The 22426-nt window shown below is 46.9% G+C and overlaps 1 protein-coding gene across 1 annotated transcript; it reads right to left on the bottom strand.

The window, feature by feature from the left end:
- Positions 1-349: 349 nt before the first annotated feature.
- LOC145338027 (uncharacterized) lies at positions 350-14871 on the bottom strand. Its single transcript, XM_080182797.1, has 6 exons — positions 14800-14871; positions 10519-10576; positions 9417-9761; positions 8754-9098; positions 2338-2518; positions 350-575 (listed from the first exon to the last, which is right to left on the bottom strand). The coding sequence occupies exons 1-6, from the start codon at positions 14818-14820 to the stop codon at positions 350-352; spliced, it is 1176 nt and encodes a 391-aa protein (XP_080038923.1). The 5' UTR covers positions 14821-14871.
- Between the last annotated feature and the right edge of the window lie 7555 nt (positions 14872-22426).

Below are 22426 nucleotides of genomic sequence, written 5' to 3'. Positions count from 1 at the left end.
CACCTGTGTGCATGCACACACACGCAAACACATACCTGGTGCATGCACACACACATGTTCATGCATGCACGGGCACACGTTTGTGGGCACATACACAAACACACACCTGTGCGTATGTACACAGACATGCATTTGCACACCTGTGCAATGCACACCTACACACATTCACCCAACTGCGTGCGTGCACACATCTGTTACAGGCACACACACTTGAGACAGTACACATAGCTATATACACAACATGTATGCATGTGGACATGCGCACACACACACAGCTGTGTCTGCACATCTGTGAGTACAGACATAGACAGACTCAGAGCTGCACCTTTCAAGACTTGATTCAAAAGCTTTATTGTGTTTCCTTCAGAAAGTTTTCCAATGTCTGCAGCACTAAGAAACAAAAGACAATAATCAGATTATTCCTGCCATCTTCCATGGCCAGCTGCTGGCTCCAGCTCCAGTATGTGTGGAATGTCAGCTGGAATGGCTTTTTCAGTTTCCCCGTCATACGAACTGTTTCAATTTTGCCAGAGCCGGATCTTTTTGAGTCCACAGCCAAATTGTATTTGCTGCCACTGGGAGAGTTTCCAAAAAGTTAATTGTCATCACCATCTCTTCCATTGGGGGTACAAGTGGAGTGTCGATCTGTAGTAACTCCAGACATCTGTGTTAGTGATTCAGCCTCCTGGACGGTGGTCCAGTTGATAATTAGAGGCAACCAAGAATGAAGTTCATCATTGGACTCAGGCTGATGCCATGGGTGACACCACCTTGTCATCCTTTAGCAATCCTAGTAGTGGTTTGTGGTCTGTGACAATGATTAACTTTCACCCTTACAGATCCTGGTGGAATATCTCAACCCCGAATATTCCCGCAAACCCTTCTTTTTCAATGTGGAGTATTTGTGTTCTGAGATCGCCAAGGTCATGGACGTGTACACGATTGGGTGTACATCTTCAATTGGCCACCCATGTACTAATACCACCCCGATTCTGTATGGGGTTGCACTGCAGGTCAGTAATAGTTCTTTCCTGGGATTGTAATATGCAAGAACATTCGACAAGGAAAGCTGTTGGAAAGCCAAGGATTGAGTGGAAGCCCACTCCCAAAGCTGATTTTTTAGTAGTTGGTGTAACGGGGCCAGGATGGAGGCAAATTGGGTATAAATTTCCCAAATTGGGTTACCAACTCCAAAAATGATCTTAGCTCTTGAATGGACATGGGGCGCCTTTGATTGCCCGTATCTTGTCTTCCAAGGAGTGTACATCAGACTTGTCCAATCTGTTGCCCAGTTGGGTCACTTGGGGGACTTGAGGTACACAATTCTCCTTTCTTAGGTGTACGCCTATTGTGGAAAATTGACTTTGAAATTCCTCAAGGTTCTCTAAACCTTTTTTAAAGTTAAAGTTTATTCATTAGCGTCACAAGTTGACTTACATTAACACTGCAATGAAGTTACTGTGAAAATCCCCCAGTCGCCACACTCTGGCACCAGTTCAGGTACACTGAGGGAGAATTTAGCACGGCCAATGTACCTAACCAGCGCGTCTTTCGGACTGCGGGAGGAAACCGGAGGAAACTCCTCATTCGTTTTTCCTGTTATGAGGACATCATCCAGATAAACAGCTACCTGAGGCAGACGATATAAGATGTTTTCCATCGTCTGCTGGAAAATCATGCAGGCTAACGATACCCCAAATAATAATCTAGTGTACTGGTAAAGGCCTTTATGGGTATGAATTGCTGAATGTTGCTGGGAATTCTCGTCCAGTTGTACTTGTAAGTAAGTGTGGCTCATCAAGTTTCGAAGAGTCCTCCTGCCAACTTCACATACAAGTCCTTGATCTGAGGGATCGGGTATTTATCCAGCTGCGAGAAATGGTTTACCATTTGTTTAAAATCCCCGTAAAGGAGGACTGATCCATCTAGATTCAGAACTGGTCCATATGATGCTGTGCTGGTTTGATGATCCCTTCACGCTCCAGTCTCCAGATTTAAGTTTCAATGTTTTCTCGGAAGGTAAATGGTACTGGGTGCGCCTTGCAAAATTGCAGAATTGCTTCCTGATCAATTTGTAAGGTTGCCTTGGCTCCTTTGATAGTCCCTAGGCCCTCCTGGAAAACTTCAGGGTATTTAAGCAGGACTTCACGAAGATGGCCATTTTTTTAAATGTTATGGGGCTGTGTTTTTCTAAATCTATGTCTTGTAGGGCTCCTTTGCTGTTTTGGCTCCACATACCAGAAACAATTACAATGCACCACCAGGCGGGATTCTGAAGGGACATGAGACTGATTGATTGCAGTTTGGCTTTGTTTTGGGGATGTGCTGTGGACAGACCTGAAGGTTTGTGTATCTGGATGCTTCCTGAGTGAGGCTATGTAATCGCCTGTGTTCAAATTGTGGTCCCCGAACTCAGTCAAACCGGCGTGGGGTGTCCACTTCCATCGGGATATCTTGCAACTCATACGCTCAGCTAGCAGCATTTTCCAATGGTGAGGCCAATGTAAGGCTATAGCACCTGTGTGAAGTCAAGTTAAGCTTCAGTTAATAGATATTTTTGAATCGTTCCATTTTTAATCCCGCAAACCAGGAGGTCTCTAAGCATCTCATTAAACCAAATTTACATGCTTCCACCAGTCAGCTTATACTCGTTAGGAAACCAATTTCTCCTTATTTATTGTTGTCACAAGTAGGCTTACATTAACACAGCAATTAAGTTATTGTGAAAATCTCCCAGTCTCCACACTCTGGTGCGTGTTTGGATACACAGAGATGGTCAGTGCCCTTAACCAGCACGTCTTTCAGACTATGGGAGAAAATCGGAGCACCCAGAGGAAACCCACGCAGACATGGGAAGAACATGCAGACTCGACACAGACAGTGACCCAAGCCAGGAATCGAACCCAGGTCCCTGGAGCTGTGAAGCAGCAGTGCTAACCACTGTGCTACCCTTAAGAGCCCGTGGTGTAGGAGGCAAGATACCAGCATGGATAGAAGATTGGTTGACTGGGCGAAGGCAGAGAGTGGGGTAAAGGGGTCTTTTTCAGGATGGCAGTCAGTGACTAGTGGAGTTCCACAGGGCCCACAACTTTTTACTTTATATATCAATGATCTAGATGAAAGAATTGAAGGCACTGTGGCTAAGATTACAAACGAAACAAAGATAGGTGGAAGGACAGGTTAGGAGAATGAGCAAAGAAGTTGCAGACAGGATACAATGTGTGAGATTGTGAACTTTGGTAGGAAGAATAGAGGCATAGACTATTTTCTAAATGGAGAGAGAATTCAGAAATCGGAAGTGCAAAGGGATCTGGGAGTCTTAATTCAGGATTCCCTTGAGGTTAATTTGCAGGTTCAGTCTTAGGACTAGAAGCAGGGATGTACTGCTCAGGCTTTATAAGGCTCTAGTCTGACCACGTTTAGAATATTACAAGCAATTTTGGGCCCAGTGTCTAAGGAAAGATGTGCTGGCTGTAGAGGGTTCAGAGGAGGTTCACGAGAATGAGCCCAGGAATGAAAAGCTTAATGTACAAAGAGCGTCTGAGGACTGTGGGTCAGAACTCAATGGAGTTTAGAAAGCTGAGGAGGGGAATCTCGTTGAAACTTACAGAATAATGAAAGACATGGATAGACTGGACATGGAGAAAGATGCTTCCATTAGTGGGAGAGACTAGGACCCAAAGGCACAGCCTCAGAGCAGAGCGGTGACCCTTTAGAACTGAGATCAGGAGGAATTTCTTCAGCAAGAGGATTGTGAGTCTATGGAATTCATTGCCACAGAAGGCTGTGGAGGCCAGGTCACTGAGTGCATTTAAGACAGAGACAGACAGGTTCTTGATTGGTAAAAGGATCACTGGGAAAAAGCGGGAGAATGGAGTTGAGAAACTTATCAGCCATGATGTCATGCTGGAGCAGTCTCAATGGGCTAAATTACCTAATTCTGTTCCTATATCCTGTGGTCTTATAGAGGACAGTGGAGGTAGGGTCATGGAATACTTTAATTTGGAGTTAAACAGATTTTTATTGATGAGAAACTCATAGGGTTTTGAGGGCGGGTAGTAGTGTGAAGAAACAGGAAAATAAAATTGAGGCCACTGTCAAGTCGGCCATTATCCGGTCAAACGGTGATGCAGGGTTGAGGAGCTGAATGGCCTACTCCTGTTCCTAATTTCTAAGTTCCTGTGTCTTGCATTAGCAGAACAAACTGTACACAGTACTCAATGTTTGGTCTGGCCCATGCTCCACCTACATTTCAGCAAGACTTTTTTCCTCTTATTTTCCTAGCAAATTGCAATAAAGGCCAACATCCCATTTACCTTGTTGACTGTTTGCAGTACCTGGGTGTTAACTTGGTGATTTGGGTACAAATCTCTCCAAATGCCATTCACTGGCCTCTCAGCTTTTCCATTCTTCCAAACCATTTCCCACATTATATTCCATCTGCCACTATTATTTCCTGATGTGGAGATGCTGGTGTTGGACTGGTGTGGGAGGTTCTCTCCAGCCGGTGCTGTGCAGTGTCAGTGGTACACACCAGTTCCACAGCTACCACCGACACTGCAAACTGCTGGCTCAAAGTGGAGAGGATCTCCAAGAAGATCGTGTATATCACCACTCACCTGATGAAGGAGCAGCACTCCAAAAGCTCATGATTCCAAATAAACCTGTTGGATTTTAATCTGTTGTGTGACTTCTTATTGTACCCATTATTTCCCAATTACTGAACTGGCCAAGATCTGTTTGCAACCTCAGTGTCCTCCTCACAGCTTACTCTCCCACTTTCTATCATCAGTAAACTTGGACATATCGCACTCTCTCCCCTGATCAAAGTCACTGATACGGATTGTGAATATCTGAGGCTCCAGCACTGATCCCTGCAGCACCAGTTACATCCCACCAACCAAAAATCACCCATTTGTTCCTCCTCTGTTTCTGTCCATCAACCAATCCTCAATCCATGCTATATTACCCCCAATCCCCTGAGCCTGTATCTTGTGGAACAACCTGTTGTGTGGCACCTTATCAAGTACCTTCTGAAATTCCAGATACATTCCTCATCCACTGGTTCTCCCAGTGGGATAATATTTGCTCCTTTCCAATCCACGGGGACTGTTCAGCGGCGAGAGGATAACAAGCTGGAAGTGACTGGTTAACGCTGCTCAATGATAGGGTGGATTGAAGCATCCTCACAGCTCAGTAAATGGACAGTTCTAGAGTTCAGCAACATCGAACAAACATTATAAACCAAAAACAGGATTCCAATGGAAACAGTGGAACATTCTGGAACTCACCGTCGTTAGCACTTTCGAAATATATAAATCCCAATTCCAGCAACAACAAAAATAGCAATAAAAATTCCGATTCCCAATCCAACTCTTGTTCTAGTAGAGAGTCCAGGACCTAGAGACAGAATGAAGCCATTAACAGACTGAGACACACTCACAAAACTAACAGCAGAGACTTTCAGCACCGAGTGTTTCAGAACCATTCCCAGTACAAACAGATCCCTGGTTAATTCTAGTCCTGGAGGGATGTGTGAGGTGAGTTACCAATAATCTCACACACACCAGGCCGCTCCACAGCTCCTTGCACACAGACACTGCCCCATACTGTGACCGATACATGCTTTCCAATAGAGATAACTGGTCACTGAGCAGCAATAGCACCCCCTGCACCCTCCACCGCCACCCCCCCCAACCCTCTTCACTCCCCCTTAAACCCAAACACTCCACTAAAATAGGACAAGAACCTCAAACGGATTTCTGGTGGAAAATCTCGGGATGAGGTGGAACATCCGGCACCGTAACATTGACATGTCTGCCCTGAGTGAGACACGACAGGCAGGGGAAGGCCAGCTTAAAGACCAAGGTGGTGGATATACCTTCTTCCGAAAGAAGAATGTTGTCTCTACGGCGTTGGCTTTGCCATAAAAACAGATGGGTCAGACGTCTCAATGGACCCACCGGGGGAGGAAACACCTCATGACTTTATGGCTCACTCTGCCCCAGAAACAGCTCATCACAGCCGTCTGTGCCTCCACCCCAACCCTAGACTTAAGGGACAAGACAAAAGAAAGAGTCCACTCCAGCCTTGACCAATCGCTGTCCCACATCCCAAAAGGAGACAAGCTGATTCTCTTCAGTGATGTCAGTGTTCGAGTCGGGAGGGGAACAAACATTTAGAAATGCGCGCTGGGTGGGGAAGGCGCTCCGAAGACAAACACCATCTTCAGGAAAGCAGACGGGTCCGACTGTGGAAATTACAGAGGGATTTTCCTACTCTCCACCATGGGAAAGGTCATTGCAACAATCCTCCTCAACGATTCCTCCCAGTGTCTGTACAGCTGCTCCCTGACTCTCAGTGTGGCTTCGCCTGTTAAGAGACACAATGGACATGATCTTCAGCACGCGGCAAATCCAGGTAAAGTGCAGGGAGCAGCATCAATCTCCGTACATGGCCTTCTTCCATCTCACAAAGGCTTCCGATTCTGTCAACTGTGAGGGATTGTGGAACATCCTCCTCAAATCCGGCTTCCCACGGAAATTCGTCACCATTCTCCACCTGTTCCACAATGATAATGCAAACTGTGATCCTCACCAGTGGAGCCACCACACACCCAATACGTCCACAAACTGGGATCAAACAGGACTGCATCACTGCACCAACATATTCCTCACAGCAACACTCCATCCCATCACCTTGAAGCTTCCCGCTGGAGTGGAACGAAGCAGGAAACTGTTCAAACTCCGACACCTCTAGTGTCTGCAGAGCCACAACCAAGAGGCTGAGCTACAAACCATCGTCAACACATTCACTGAGGCATATAAGAGAACGGACCTCAGACTAAACATCTGGAAAACACAGGTTCTCTACCAACCTGCTCTTCCTGTATTAAACTGCCCCCACCCCCCAACCATCAGGATCCACAGTGAGCCCCTGGACAATGTGGATCATTTCCCACATCTCCTCCGGCACGAGCAGATATCGACAATGAAATCCAGCATCAACTCCAATGTGCCAGTGCAGCCTTCAGACATCTGACTATTACTTACGTGGCGAAAAACTGCAGCAGGCGACGGTGCAGAGGGACCTCGGGGTCCTTGTGCATGAGTCGCAAAAACCCAGTTTGCAGGTGCAGCAGGTGGTCAGGAAGGCTAATGGGATGCTGGCCTTCATAGAGAGGGGGATTGAATATAAAAGTAGGGAGGTCTTGCTGTAGCTGTATAGGGCATTGGTGAGGCCGCAGCTGGAGTACTGTGTGCAGTTTTGGGCGCCGCACCTGCGCAAGGATATTTTGGCCCTGGAGGGAGTGCAGAGGAGGTTTACTAGGCTGATACCGGAGTTGAGGGGATTGAGCTATGAGGAGAGGCTGAATAAACTGGGCTTGTACTCGTTAGAGTTTAGAAGAATGAGGGGAGATCTCATTGAGACGTATAAGATGATGAATGGGATGGATAGGATAGAGGTGGAGAGACTCTTCCCGCTCAAAAAAGACAGTAGGACTAGGGGGCACAGCCTCAAGATAAAGGGGAGGCGGTTTAGAACGGAGTTGAGGAGGAACTTCTTCACTCAAAGGGTGGTGAATCTCTGGAATTCTCTGCCCGTTGAAGTGGTGGAGGCTGCCTCACTAAATATTTTTAAGAAGCGGGTTGATGGGTTCTTGATAAGAGAGGGGATTAAGGGTTATGGGGAGAGGGCGGGAAAGTGGAACTGAGCCACGACAGATCAGCCATGATCTTATTGAATGGCGGGGCAGGCTCGAAGGGCTAGATGGCCTACTCCTGCTCCTATTTCTTATGTTCTTATGTTCTTATGAGCAACAGAGTGTTCGAAGCCTGAGACCTCCAATCCAGCTCATGGTTACAGTGCACCCTCCTGTATGCATCAGAAACATGGACAATGCACAGCAGACACCTCAAATCCCTGGAGAGATATCACCAACACTGCCTCTGCAAAACCCTGCAAATCCACTGGCAGGATGGGCAAATCAATGTGAAAATCGCCTCCCAGGCTGATATCCCCAGTATTCAGGCATTAGTCACACTGCTGCAATGGACAGGCCACATTGTCCGCACACCCGACACAAGACCTGCTGAAACGAGTGCTCTGAGCTCTGCAATGGTAAGCAATAGGGCACACAGAGAAAAAGCTACAAGGACACTCTGAAAACCTCCCTAAATAAATGTAACATCCCCATTGACACGTGCAAATCACTGGTCTTAGAATGCACTAACTGGAGACAACACATCTGTGAAGGCACCAATCACCTCGAGTGTCAGTGAGTACAGCACGCAGAGGACAAGTGTAAACATCGGGAATAGAGCACAGAACCCAGAGCGAGCCACCCACCCGCCCATCTCATCAACCACCAGCTACCAAACCCGGGGCAGAATCTGCGGCTCCAGGATTGGGCTATTCAGCCAGCTGCAGAACCCACCTCTCTGCAGGAGAAGCAAGTCACCCTCGACCCTGAGGGACTGTCAGAGAAGGAGAAGATTAGTGAACCAGGTGGGGTTTTATAACAATGCAATAGCTTCATGGTCACTTTTAGTGGGACCAATTTTATATTTCCAGATTTTTATTAAATAAACTGAATTTAAATTATGAAAGAGACACAGTGGGATTAGAACTCACATTCTCTGGATTATTAGTCCAGGTCTCGGGATTATTAGTCTAGTAACATAACCACTGCACGACTGAACCCATAAAAATTAGAGATTAAATACAAAAAACCTGAAACAGAAATCTCTCACCTGTTACAGAGAGATGGACGAGATCAAATTGCTCCCAATAATAGCCCGTCTCCAGCCTCTTGTAAATCTGACACTGATAATCATTCTGGTCTGATTCCCTGAGGTCAGAGAGCAGGACTGACCAGTTTCCTTGTTCCAGTTGATCTTTGAATAACTTTGTTCGGTTTCTGAACCGTTGGTCTTGTTGTGTCAAATCATCGTTTCCACTGACCACTCTGTGTAAGATATCACCCTTGGTGGTTCCCCAGATTCCCAGTAAATCTGAGATGGTAACATTCCCTTTGTAGGTACAGGGCAGCACAACCTGCTCCCCAAGGAACCCAGAAACTGGGACAGGCGAGTCACCTGGAAAAGATTGGAAGTATTTATAAATGGATAGAATCTCCTTGTTGAACTCCATATCTGAGGGACAGGAAGGTGAGACTCAGGAACAGAAATAACAATTCCAGGTAATTTAAGGACCAGTTACAGGTAACAGTGACTCACACCACTCACTCTCACACAATCATTCTTTGTTAAAATATCACACAATATTTCAAACCTTCCAATGTTACTCACTGTCTATCCAATGAAACAACTGCAGAAATGTTCAAAAGACTCTAAATCATTTGAATATAATCACTGTATCATAAATATGGAACATCTGAAATAGAAATCTCTCACCTGTTACAAAGAGATCGACTGAATCAGTTTTCTCCCAGTAAATTTGTTTATCAATCTTCTTGTAGATCTGACACTCGTACTGGCTCCGGTCTGATTCCCTGAGGTCAGAGAGCAGGACTGACCAGTTTCCTTGTTCCAGTTGATCTTTGAACAGCTTTGTTCTGTTTCTGAACCGTGGATCTTGTTCCCTCAAATCATCGTTTCCATTGATAAACTTGTGCAAAAATTCACGTTTGGGTGTTCCCCAGATTACCAGTAAATCTGAGACTGGGACATTCCCTTTGTAGGTACAGGGCAGCACAACCTGCTTCCCAAGGAACCCAGAAACTGGGAAATGTGAAAAACCTGGAAAAGATTGGAAGTATTTATCCACAGATATAACCTCCCTGCTGGTACATTACATCCCAAGCTTCACATGGTTACACTGCCATGCTCGATTTACAAGAAGCACTGATCAGTACCTCACTGCTTTCATTTGTGTGGGAAGGTTAAAGTTCAGACATTGAGAGCCTTTAACTAAAACCAGCTTGTGCTGGATATTTGTAAGCACAGAGCAGCTGGACAACACTTTGAATCACATGTTTTCCATTTGTACACGTGCTGGGAGAACACATCAGGATATTGGTCACCTCCCCTTGGGAGAAAAATCACAGACTGGGGGGGTGGACAATGTGAGATGGAACTCAGGAGCTGAAAACTGACCCTGAAATGTAAAGGTCGGATTTACTAACGTCGATCTGATCTCAGGACAGTCCCAGACTCCTGATTCCAGAGCTCAGGATCTCATCCCAGTCCCTTTCGATTCCCATCTGAGACCCACTGGATCTCAAGCACCCATCCCAGTGTTATCCAGTCACCCATCCCAGTGTCACTGAGTGTTGCTCAGTGTCCAGATCCCACTGTTCACATCACAGGGGTTAATGTGAAGACATTAACTTCCTTCCTTTCAGTTCTGATGATCATTGTGTGTGATGTGAAACTACCGTGTCCACTCCCTCAATGGCTCCACTGGCAGGACACACAGCACCTTAAAGCTAGATGTATTCCTGATCCCCCCACCCTGTGATCAGTGCTGAAATGTTCCAGCAGTCACAGCTCTTACCTGAAACAGCAGCAACAACACTCAGCAGCAGCAGCAGGAGTCTGTGGAAGTTGTGTCCCTGCAACAAGAAAACACAGTGACCCCCTTTACAACAGGTTCACCCACTGTTCAGACTGATGATTGGACTGCCTCAAACTTCCAGTGCAAAGAATTGTCCTCTTGCCCAGGATTACGTGCTGAGAGACTCATTCAAGCTTGGAACAGCCGCTGCCAGGGCACGATGGGGAAAGGTCACTTTGTAAAGCCTTTCAGCCAAGTCACTGAAGAGCTGTTAAAGATCTATAAACCCCGAGACTGTGAGTTTAATCCCAGTCTCGTGTCGGATGGCACGTGGGATGAAATTGTGGATTCTTGTGAAGAGTATCTCTGCTGGATTTAATATTTCAGTGAGGATTCCACCTGCGCCAGAGGCCTTGCTGTTCTTCAGCTTTCGGATGGTTTTTTTGCCCTCACGTTGAGCTGGGGTTGTGCTGAGATGATGGTGGGTAGTGTGTTGCAAGATAGTGTCAATGGCATTGTGTCAAAGGCTGGATCCTGGTTACAGAGATCCTAAAATGCTCTCCCCAGTGGGTGTTAACTGCCTCTCTGCGCTGCATTATTAGTGAGTATTGAAGTGCCCCAAAGTGCAACATGACCGCTGTTATCATTTGAAAAGAATTGTACTCTCTGTAGCAAAAATATAGAAATGTTTCTGATATCGTCAGATCTCTGGAGAGAATGTGAATATCACTGCAATTTACAGTCTGACATGTTTTGTAATGTGTCTTCCAGATTTTAGATGAATAAATTATATTATTACAAATAAAAACAATTTTGTTTCTCCCTCTTTCTGGTTTTAATGAAGGGTGATTAATGTGAAACATTAACTCTATCAGAGGGTCAGTACTGCTGAGGATCACTGTGTGTATGTCATTGTGGAACAGGTGGAGAATGGTGACGAATTTCTGTGGGAATCCGGATTTGAGGAGGATGTTCCACAATCCCTCACGGTTGACAGAATCGGAAGCCTTTGTGAGATGGAAGAAGGCCATGTACGGAGATTGATGCTGCTCCCTGCACTTTACCCGGATTTGCCGTGTGCTGAAGATCATGTCCATTGTGTCTCTTAACAGGCGAAGCCACACTGAGGGTCAGGGAGCAACTGTACAGACACTGGGAGGAATCGTTGAGGAGGATTGTTGCAATGACCTTTCCCATGGTGGAGAGTAGGAAAATCCCTCTGTAATTTCCACAGTCGGACCCGTCTCCTTTCCTGAAGACGGCCACAATTAAGGCATCTCTGAAATCTGCTGACATGCTGCCCGAGAAGGAACAGCCAGTTCCAAAAGCCAGTGGCATTTGTTACAAATAAATCTGTTGGACTTTAACCTGGCTCGTGGGATGAAATTGGGGATTCTTGTGAAGAGTATCTCTCTGCCGGATTTAATATCTCAGTGAGGATTCCACCTGCGCCAGAGGCCTTGTTGGACGGCTGTTTTGCCCTCACGTTGAGCTGCAGTAGAACTGAGATGATGGTGGGTAACGTGTTGTGAGGTGGTGTCAATGGCACTTGCAGCAAAGGCTGGATCCTAGTTACAGGGAGCGCCGAGGGAGCACCGTCAGAGGGTCAGCGCGCCGAGGGAGCGCCATGCAGTCAGAGGGTCAGCGCTGAGGGAGCGCCGCGCCGTCAGAGAGTCAGCGCCAAGGGAGCGCCGCACCGTCAGAGGGTCAGCGCTGAGGGAGCGCCACGCTGGGCGTTTGTCTGACTTAGTTCCAGAATATCCCACTGGATTTTTTTGTAATTGAAATGTAATTAGAGGATTAAATAGAAATTATTGCTCTGTTATGTGTTTTGAGACAGTAGCTGGGATTTTACCAGCACGCCCTGCCCATCGATAGGCAGAACGAGCCGGTAAAATCGCACAGGAGCTGAAAAATCAGGATCAGACCCAATTTCTCAGCTCTGGTGAGTTTATGAGATGCGGATTTGTGGTGGGGTCAGCCTCTGTCCGGAAATGGGCATGGGTCTGGATAAATTATGGTAATATTTATTTGCATGTACTTGCCTTTGTGGCCTTGCTGGGCACGGTTCTCTTCTTGGGCAGTGGCAGCCTGGTAGTGCCACCCTGTCACATTGGCACTGCCAACCCAGCACCCAGGCAATGCTCACCGGCCACTGTCCCCCAGCCAGTGCTAAGGAGCGGCGACTATGGAGGTGGGACCAGGTGCAGGGCCCATGGGGCAGGGGTGGAGCCAATGGGTGCATAGCCAGGGGCAGGGCCTGATCAGGGAGGGAGCGGGGTCTGTTGCGTACTCTGCATTGCTATTGGATCAGGAGGAGAGGACATGATCAGTCTGGGCAGCGAGGTCTGCATTTGAGTGTTGTGGGGCTTATGATCAGCTGCGGGTCCCCATGATTGCGAATTAGGGGGTGGGGTTTGTTTCAGTTGCCTGCAGCAGCAGCAGCCTGACAGCTCTCTGTCTGTCAGACCCCTGCTGTTCAACTTGTGCATGTGCAGAATCAGAGGTCTGCACATGCACAGTAGCTCCCTCTGCAGGCTAGCTGCCGAACTGAGCCCAACCCAGTGCCTGCAGCAGCAGCAAGTAACAAACCATTTTTTTCTGTAAGATTGGCCATGAAAACTCACCCAAGAAACAGATCAGGAACTCTCTCATTTTCACACTCACTAGGCATTTAGAATCATTCATGTAAAATTCCATTCAATGTCTCTATGATGAGATTCTGTGTTAACTCTGAAATGAATTCAATGGGCTGAGGGAATTGAGATCTGATGCCAAGGTTGTAGTTGGTCAGGTTTCTGGATATGTTGACCATGGTTTCTTCACCCTGTTTACTGCTGTAAAATTGAGATGGATGCTCTGAATCACAGAAACTGTCACTGGCTATTTTTTTGCAGTGAGGGTTGGGAATGTAACTGATTACCGCAGTGAGTCAGCAGGTAGAAAAGCTGGGTTAAACTTCAAATATTAATTCTGTTTCTCTCTCCACAGATTCTCTGTCTGGACTGCTGAGGAATTCCAGCATTTTCTCTATTTATCTCAGATTTCCAGGATCCTCAGGAGTTTATTTTGAATAAAGAGCTGAATGGGGGTGAGGATGAAGGAACATTTCCCCCAGTGACACTGACAGTCCCTGCAGCTCCTATTCACTCATCCCAGTCAATACAGGGATTAACACTGAGCCCAACACCAGAGGCACATTCACAGTCACCTATCCATCAGAAGTAGCCAGAAGAAACAAAGGTGCAAAGCACAGGCTGGGTGGCCCGATGTCCCAGGGATAATTCCTTCACCTTGTACCAGAGGGGATTGGTGGAGCTGGATCACTCCTGGTCTCCAGTTCCTCACCTTCCAGGTCAGAAGTGAACTTTCCCAGGAATGTGCTTGGATCGAGATTAGGACAGTCTGGACCCACCCAGTGAAACATATTGTGGAGAAAAGTAGAGAGGCTATTAACTTAGCAAGTCAGGAAGTGCTAATATGGAAAAAAGGGTGTCCCTTTTTAGCAATGTGATAAACAAGGAAACCTCTAACAAAATGTTTTAACTCATTTACAGGACGGGGTGTCACTGGCTAGACCAGCATTTATTGCCCATCTCTAATTGCCCCTTGAGAAGGTGGTGGATGAGCTGCCTTCTTGAACCTGCTGCAGTCCCTGAGGTGTAGGTACACCCACCATGCTGTGAGGAAAATTGGAAATCATGAGGTACTTGGCAACATGGGGAATTTTTAAAAAGAGAGATTTTTAAGGCTGGGGATTCTTAACAATAAACGGCTGATAATCGCAATCTGTTATCGAGAAGTATGAGGCAGAGTCTTATTCACTATTTACAAAGCATGACCATTGAAAGGACCTGAACTGAATCAATCGCAACCTATTGCCCTGGTTATTATTAAATGAAACGCAAATAAAAGCAGTTGCTGTCCACAGTGTAAAAACCAGGCAGCTTGCTGAACCGGTCTGTTTCTGCTTTAAGTAAAATGTAAATGGAATCATCCTCCCAGTACAGGGAATAAGAGACAGACACTGATCTCATCCTCCAACCATCACCACTCTTTTTCCATCCATTTCCCATTGCCCCCACCCCATTCCCCCGGGTCCCCCACCCTTACCTTCCCCACCCCCCCACATTGCTGTCCCTCTAGACCCTGCTGACAGTCCCTGCAGCTCCTTTCCATCCATTCCCCCGGATAAGGAGCTGAATGGGGGTGAGGATGGAGGAAAGTTTCCCCCAGATCCCCCCCTTTCCCCCCCCACCGGCTCTGAGACACTGACAGTACCTGCAGCTCCTTTCCATCCATTCCCCACACAGGGATCAGCTCGGAGACTCCACACTGACAACAGGAGGGACAGAAAACATCACGTTGTCTCCTCAGCAGCAGAGACACCTTTACCCTCAATTGTTCTCATAATCTGGCAGGGCCGCGGGCCGGGGGGGGTCCCGGGCTCAGCGGAAAGTTTCAGTGACTCAAAAAGTTCGTGGTGTGTCAGCTTGATACCACCCACAGAAATGTGAATCACAAAGTTGTGCTGAACAAGATCAGGACAATCGGGTTTCAGTATTAGATTGGCAGCGCCGCAGAGATTAAACAACATGGAATAAATTAAGAATAAACCGTCAGATAAACCCAGAGTCTGGCTCCTGTATTAAAGGGGTTCACACAGATAAACCCAGAGTCTGGCTCCTGTATTAAAGGGGTTCACACAGATAAACCCAGAGTCTGGCTCCTGTATTAAAGGGGTTCACACAGATAAACCCACAGTCTGGCTCCTGTATTAAAGGGGTTCACACAGATAAACCCAGAGTCTGGCTCCTGTATTAAAGGGGTTCAGACAGATAAACCCAGAGTCTGGCTCCTGTATTAAAGGGGTTCACACAGATAAACCCAGAGTCTGGCTCCTGTATTAAAGGGGTTCACACAGATAAACCCACAGTCTGGCTCCTGTATTAAAGGGGTTCACACAGATAAACCCAGAGTCTGGCTCCTGTATTAAAGGGGTTCACACAGATACACCCAGAGTCTGGCTCCTGTATTAAAGGGGTTCAGACAGATAAACCCAGAGTCTGGATCCTGTATTAAAGGGGTTCACACAGATAAACCCAGGGTCTGGCTCCTGTATTAAAGGGGTTCACACAGATAAACCCAGAGTCTGGCTCCTGTATTAAAGGGGTTCACACAGATAAACCCAGAGTCTGGCTCCTGTATTAAAGGGGTTCACACGGATAAACCCAGAGTCTGGCTCCTGTATTAAGGGGGTTCACACAGATAAACCCAGAGTCTGGCTCCTGTATTAAGGGGGTTCAGACAGATAAACCCAGAGTCTGGCTCCTGTATTAAAGGGGTTCACACAGATAAACCCAGAGTCTGGCTCCTGTATTAAGGGGGTTCACACAGATAAACCCAGAGTCTGGCTCCTGTATTAAAGGGGTTCACACAGATAAACCCAGAGTCTGGCTCCTGTATTAAGGGGGTTCACACAGATAAACCCAGAGTCTGGCTCCTGTATTAAAGGGGTTCACACGGATAAACCCAGTCTGGCTCCTGTATTAAAGGGGTTCACACAGATAAACCCAGTCTGGCTCCTGTATTAAAGGGGTTCAGACGGATAAACCCAGAGTCTGGCTCCTGTATTAAAGGGGTTCAGACGGATAAACCCAGAGTCTGGCTCCTGTATTAAAGGGGTTCAGACGGATAAACCCAGAGTCTGGCTCCTGTATTAAAGGGGTTCACACAGATAAACCCACAGTCTGGCTCCTGTATTAAAGGGGTTCACACAGATAAACCCAGAGTCTGGCTCCTGTATTAAAGGGGTTCAGACAGATAAACCCAGAGTCTGGCTCCTGTATTAAAGGGGTTCACACAGATAAACCCAGAGTCTGGCTCCTGTATTAAAGGGGTTCACACAGATAAACCCACAGTCTGGCTCCTGTATTAAAGGGGTTCACACAGATAAACCCAGAGTCTGGCTCCTGTATTAAGGGGGTTCACACAGATAAACCCAGTCTGGCTCCTGTATTAAAGGGGTTCAGACAGATAAACCCAGAGTCTGGCTCCTGTATTAAAGGGGTTCAGACAGATAGACCCAGAGTCTGGCTCCTGTATTAAAGGGGTTCACACAGATAAACCCAGAGTCTGGCTCCTGTATTAAAGGGGTTCACACAGATAAGCTCAGAGTCTGGCTCCTGTATTAAAGGGGTTCAGACAGATAAACCCAGAGTCTGGCTCCTGTATTAAGAACATAAGAACATAAGAAATAGGAGCAGGAGTAGGCCATCTGGCCCTTCGAGCCTGCCCCGCCATTCAATAAGATCATGGCTGATCTGTCATGGCTCAGTTCCACTTTCCCGCCCTCTCCCCATAACCCTTAATCCCCTCTCTTATCAAAAACCCATCAACCCGCTTCTTAAAAATATTTAGCGAGGCAGCCTCCACCACTTCAACGGGCAGAGAATTCCAGAGATTCACCACCCTTTGAGTGAAGAAGTTCCTCCTCAACTCCGTTCTGAACCGCCCCCCCTTTATCTTGAGGCTGTGCCCCCTAGTCCTACTGTCTTTTTTGAGCGGGAAGAGTCTTTCCACCTCTATCCTATCCATCCCATTCATCATCTTATACGTCTCAATGAGATCTCCCCTCATTCTTCTAAACTCTAACGAGTACAAGCCTAGTTTATTCAGCCTCTCCTCATAGCTCAACCCCCTCAACTCCGGTATCAGCCTAGTAAACCTCCTCTGCACTCCCTCTAAGGCCAAAATATCCTTGCGCAGGTGCGGCGCCCAAAACTGCACACAGTACTCCAGCTGCGGCCTCACCAATGCCCTATACAGCTGCAGCAAGACCTCCCTACTTTTATATTCAATCCCCCTCGCTATGAAGGCCAGCATCCCATTCGCCTTCCTGACCACCTGCTGCACCTGCAGGCTGGGTTTTTGCGACTCATGCACAAGGACCCCGAGGTCCCTCTGCACCGTCGCCTGCTGCAGTTTTTCGCCACGTAAGTAATAGTCCTTCCTACCATTCTTCCTACCAAAGTGGACCACCTCACACTTGCCAACATTAAATTCCATTTGCCATTTCCTGGCCCATTCGCCCAGCCTATCTAGATCCTTCTGCAGACTCTCCACACCCTCCACACAATTTGCCTTTCCCCCAATCTTGGTGTCATCAGCAAATTTCGACACCCTACACTCGGTTCCCTCCTCCAGATCATCTATATAAATGGTAAATAGCTGAGGCCCCAGCACCGACCCCTGGGGCACCCCACTAGTCACCAACCGCCAATCCGAATAGCACCCATTGACCCCCACTCTCTGCCTCCTATTTGACAACCAATCCTCTATCCACGCTAACACCCTACCCCCAACTCCATGTCCTCTGACCTTCTGCAGTAACCTCTTGTGAGGTACCTTATCAAACGCCTTCTGAAAATCCAGAAAGACCACATCCACCGGCTCTCCTCTATCCACCGCCCTAGACACATCCTCATAGAACTCCAGTAAATTTGTCAGACACGACTTCCCTTTAATGAAACCGTGTTGCGTCTGCCCTATCAAGCAATTCCCTTCAAGATGCCTCGCAATTTCCTCCTTAATGACGGATTCTAACATTTTACCTACCACAGACGTTAAACTAACCGGCCTGTAATTCCCCGCCTTTTGCCTGGCACCCTTCTTAAACAACGGCGTAACATTAGCCGTTTTCCAATCCTCCGGCACTTCCCCGGAATCCAGCGACGTCTGGAAAATAACCACCAAGGCATCCACTATCACCTCCGCCATTTCTTTCAGAACCCTCGGATGCATTCCATCCGGTCCTGGGGACTTGTCCACAATCAGCCCCTCCAGTCTGTCGCGCACCACCTCTCTAGTAACAGTAATGTCATTAAGACCCTCCAGTCCTACCACCTTTCCATCGCTAACACCCGGCAAATTATTCACGTCCTCCTCCGTGAAGACAGAAACAAAAAAGTTATTCAAGACCTTAGCCATATCCCCATCCCCTACCACTAGGTCCCCTTTCTCATCCGCTAAGGGACCAACGTTCACCCTAGCCAGCCTCTTCCTTTTTATATATTTATAAAAACTCTTGCTATCCTTTTTTATATTAAGTGCTAGCCCAGCTTCATAGCTTCTTCTACCCTCCTTTATCAACTTTTTTGTCAATCTTTGTTGACATTTAAACCTTTCCCAATCCTCTTCTCGCCCACTGCTTTTAGCTACTCTAAATTCCTCCGCTTTTAATTTAACACTTTCCTTCACCTCCTTCGTTATCCACGGCTTATTACCTCTCTTCCTACTGTCCTTTTTAACCATCGGAATAAATTTCTGCTGAGCACCAAGAAAGATCTCCTTAAAGATCCTCCACTGCTCCTCAGCAGACCTACCTTCCAACGCGCTCCCCCAGTCCACATTCGCCAATTCTTCTCTCATCCTACTGTACTCCCCTCTGTTCAAACAAAGGACACGTGTATTAAAGGGGTTCACACAGATAAACCCAGAGTCTGGCTCCTGTATTAAAGGGGTTCACACAGATAAACCCAGAGTCTGGCTCCTGTATTAAAGGGGTCCCGGCAGCAGATGGCGCTCTGTCCAACCAACAGCGCCACCAAGTGACCAACTGATGGTATTGCAGGGAACCGTGGAACAAATTTGAAAATCGGAGCTGCATTTGTCTAGCGCCTTCCAGACAGGAATTCCCAAAATGAATCACTTGAGATTTCACCTCGTCAAAATAAACCTTCACAGTGAAAACTGACATGTGAAGTTGTCCCTTGAGAAGGTGGTGATGGGGTTTCTTCTTGAAGAGTTTCAGTCCCGTGTGGTGAAGGTGCTCCCACGGTGCCGTTAGGGAGGGAGCTCCAGGATTTTGACCCAGTGACGATGAAGGAACGGCCGATATATCTCCAAGTGGGGACGGTGTGAGAGAGACTGGGAGGGGAACTTGGAGGTGATGGTTTTTTTTAATCTTTATTCCAATCCGATCCAATCGAATTAAATCCAATTCAAAGAAGCAAATCCACACATTCCCCAACCGGAAATCATGGATGAACAGGGATATCCACTGCTCGCTGAAGTCCAGGTCTGAGGCGTTCAAGTCAGGCGACCCTGACCTTTACAAGAAAACCAGGTATGATCCAAGGAGATCCATCAAAGATGCCAAAAGACAGTACTGGACCAAGCTAGAGTCCCAGGCTAGCCACACCGACCCCTGCCGACTATGGCAAGGTCTGCAAGACATAACAAGCTACAGGATGAAGGCATGTAAAATCACCGGCTCCAACATACCCCTCCCTGATGAGCTCAATGCAGTCTATGACCGTTTTGAGCAAGAGGTCGTGACAGCATGCCCTCCACCCTGGAAGAACCTGTATCTGGGCTCACCAGTGCAGATGTCACAGCAGCTTTCTCAAAGGTCCACCCACGGAAAGCAACTGGCCTGGGTGAGGGTCCCGGATGTGCGCTCAGATCCTGCACGGATCAGTTGGCGGCAGTATTCGCAGACATCTTCAACCTCTCTTTACAACAATCTGAAGTCCCCATCCGCTTTAAGAAGGCGACCATCATCCAGGTATCTATGAAAAACCAAGCAGTGTGCCTCAACCAGTGGCTCTGACATCCGTCATTATGAAATGTTTCAAAAGGCTAATCACAGCATGAATTAATTCCAGCCTCCCGGACTACCTGGATCCACTACAGTTTGCCTACCGCCACAACAGGTCCACAGCAGACTCCAATCCCTGGCCCTGCACTCAATCCTGGAACACCTAGATAACAAAGACACCGATGTCAGACTCTTCTTTATTGACTACAGCTCAGCTTTCAACACCATTATTCTGATGAAATTCATCTCCAAATTCTGGACCTGGGCCTCGGCTCCTCCCTCTGCGACTGGATCGTAAACTTCCTAATTCACAGACCGTATTCAGTAAGGATAGGTAACAACATCTCCTCCACGATCATCCTCAACACCGCTACCCCACAAGGCTGTGTTCTCAGCCCCTGACTATATTCCTTATATACCCACGACCGTGTGGACAAATTCCCCTCCAATTTGATTTTTGAGTTTGCTGATAACACTGCTGTAGTGGGTCAAATCTCAAACAACGATAAGACAGTACAGGAATGAGACAAAGAATCTGGTGAACTGGTGCAACGACCATAATCTCTCCCTCAACGTCAACAAAACGAAGGAGATTGTCATCGACTTCAGGAAGCGTAGGGAAGAACATACCCCTGTCTACATCAACAGGACAAAGTAGAAAGGGTCAACAGCTTCACGTTTTCAGGTGTCCAGATCACTACTAATCTCTTGTCCTGGTCCCCCCATGCCGACACGATAGTTAAAAGAAAGCCCACCAGTGCCCCAACTTTTGCACAAGACTAAGGAAATTTGGCACGTCCGCTATGACCCTCACCAACTTTTACAAATGCACCATGGGAAGCATTCTTTCTGGCAGTATCACAGCTGGGTATGGCTCCTTCTCTGCCCAAGACCGCAAGAAACTACAAAATGCAGCCCAATCCATCACCCAAACCAGCCTCCCATCCATTGACTCTGTCGACACTTCCCGCTGCCTCGGAAAAGGAGCCAGCATAATTGGGTACCCCACACGTCCCGCACACTCTCTCTACCACCTTCTTCTATCGGGAAAAAGATACAAAAGTCTGAGGTCATGTACCAACCGACTCAAGAACAGCTTCTTCCCTGCTGCTGTCAGACTTTTGAATGGACCTACCTTGCATTAAGTTGATCTTTCTCTGCACCCCAGCTATGACTGTAACACTATATTCTGCACTTGCTCCTTTCCTTCTCTATGAATGGTATGTTTTGTCTGTATAGCGTGCAAGAAACAATACCTGTCACTATGCTAATACATGTGACAATAATAATTGAAAAATCTCCTGTGCTTATGTCATTTCTCATTACAGCACTGATCCCTTCCTTCACTAAAAGAGCTACACCACCTCCTTTTCTTTCCGTCTACCTTGTGAAATGCTGAGTACCCTTGGATATTCAGTTCCCGGGCCTGGTCTCCTTGTAACCATGTCTCAGTAATTGCCACCAAATCATACCCTTCTGCTCCTATTTGCACCGTTAACTCATGAATTTTGTTCCGAATGCTTTGTGCATTTAGATACAAACCTTTTCATTTTGTTCTACTGGTAAATTTCCCAACTCTTTTAGATTTCCTTGGTGCACAAAGGCATTCACTCGTTCTGTCCTTTTTTATTGTCTGGTAACTATCTGTCACATCACTAACCTGCACCCTTACCTCCTCCTTCAATTTGGGTTTTCTCATTTCTCCTACAACTGAACCCTCCCCCCGATTCAGTTTAAAGCCCTAGTTAGTTATGCGATTCGCTAGGACTCTGGTTCCCAGCATGATTCAGCTGAAGACTGTCCCATCGGAACAGGTCCCTTCTTCCCCAGTACAAGTGCCAATGTCCCATGAATTCAATCCCACTTCACCCACACCAATCTTTAAGGCACACACTTACCTGCATCATTAAAACAGAAACAGAGAGCGTATCTACTCATTAACACTAACTGTTTATGCACATCATAAAAACATAACATTGAATACATGATAGAGATCCCACTGTAAGAATATAACATTTGTAGACACTTAATTTGTACTGAGTATTACACAGAATGTAGACTATAAATTATGCACACAATGCTGTGAAAGTGAAGGATTGCAGAGTGAAAATTTGTAACTACAAGATTCATAAATTGATGAAATGATGCTGGGTCGCAGTTACACTCACCCAGAGAGAGGTTTCTAAATACAAAAACAGCGCAAATGTAAGGAGGCTGTTCTGAACAGTTATAAATCACTAGTTAGACATTAGCACCAGAATGGAGTCCAATTCAAGGCACCACACGTTAAGAAAGATGTCAAGCTCA

Source organism: Carcharhinus amblyrhynchos, unplaced genomic scaffold, assembly GCF_965287045.1.
Source record: "Carcharhinus amblyrhynchos unplaced genomic scaffold, sCarAmb.v2.hapA scaffold_89, whole genome shotgun sequence".
Lineage (NCBI taxonomy): Eukaryota > Metazoa > Chordata > Chondrichthyes > Carcharhiniformes > Carcharhinidae > Carcharhinus > Carcharhinus amblyrhynchos.
The sequence above is the reverse complement of the archived record's forward strand: the minus strand, read 5'-3'. Positions and strand labels throughout refer to the sequence as shown.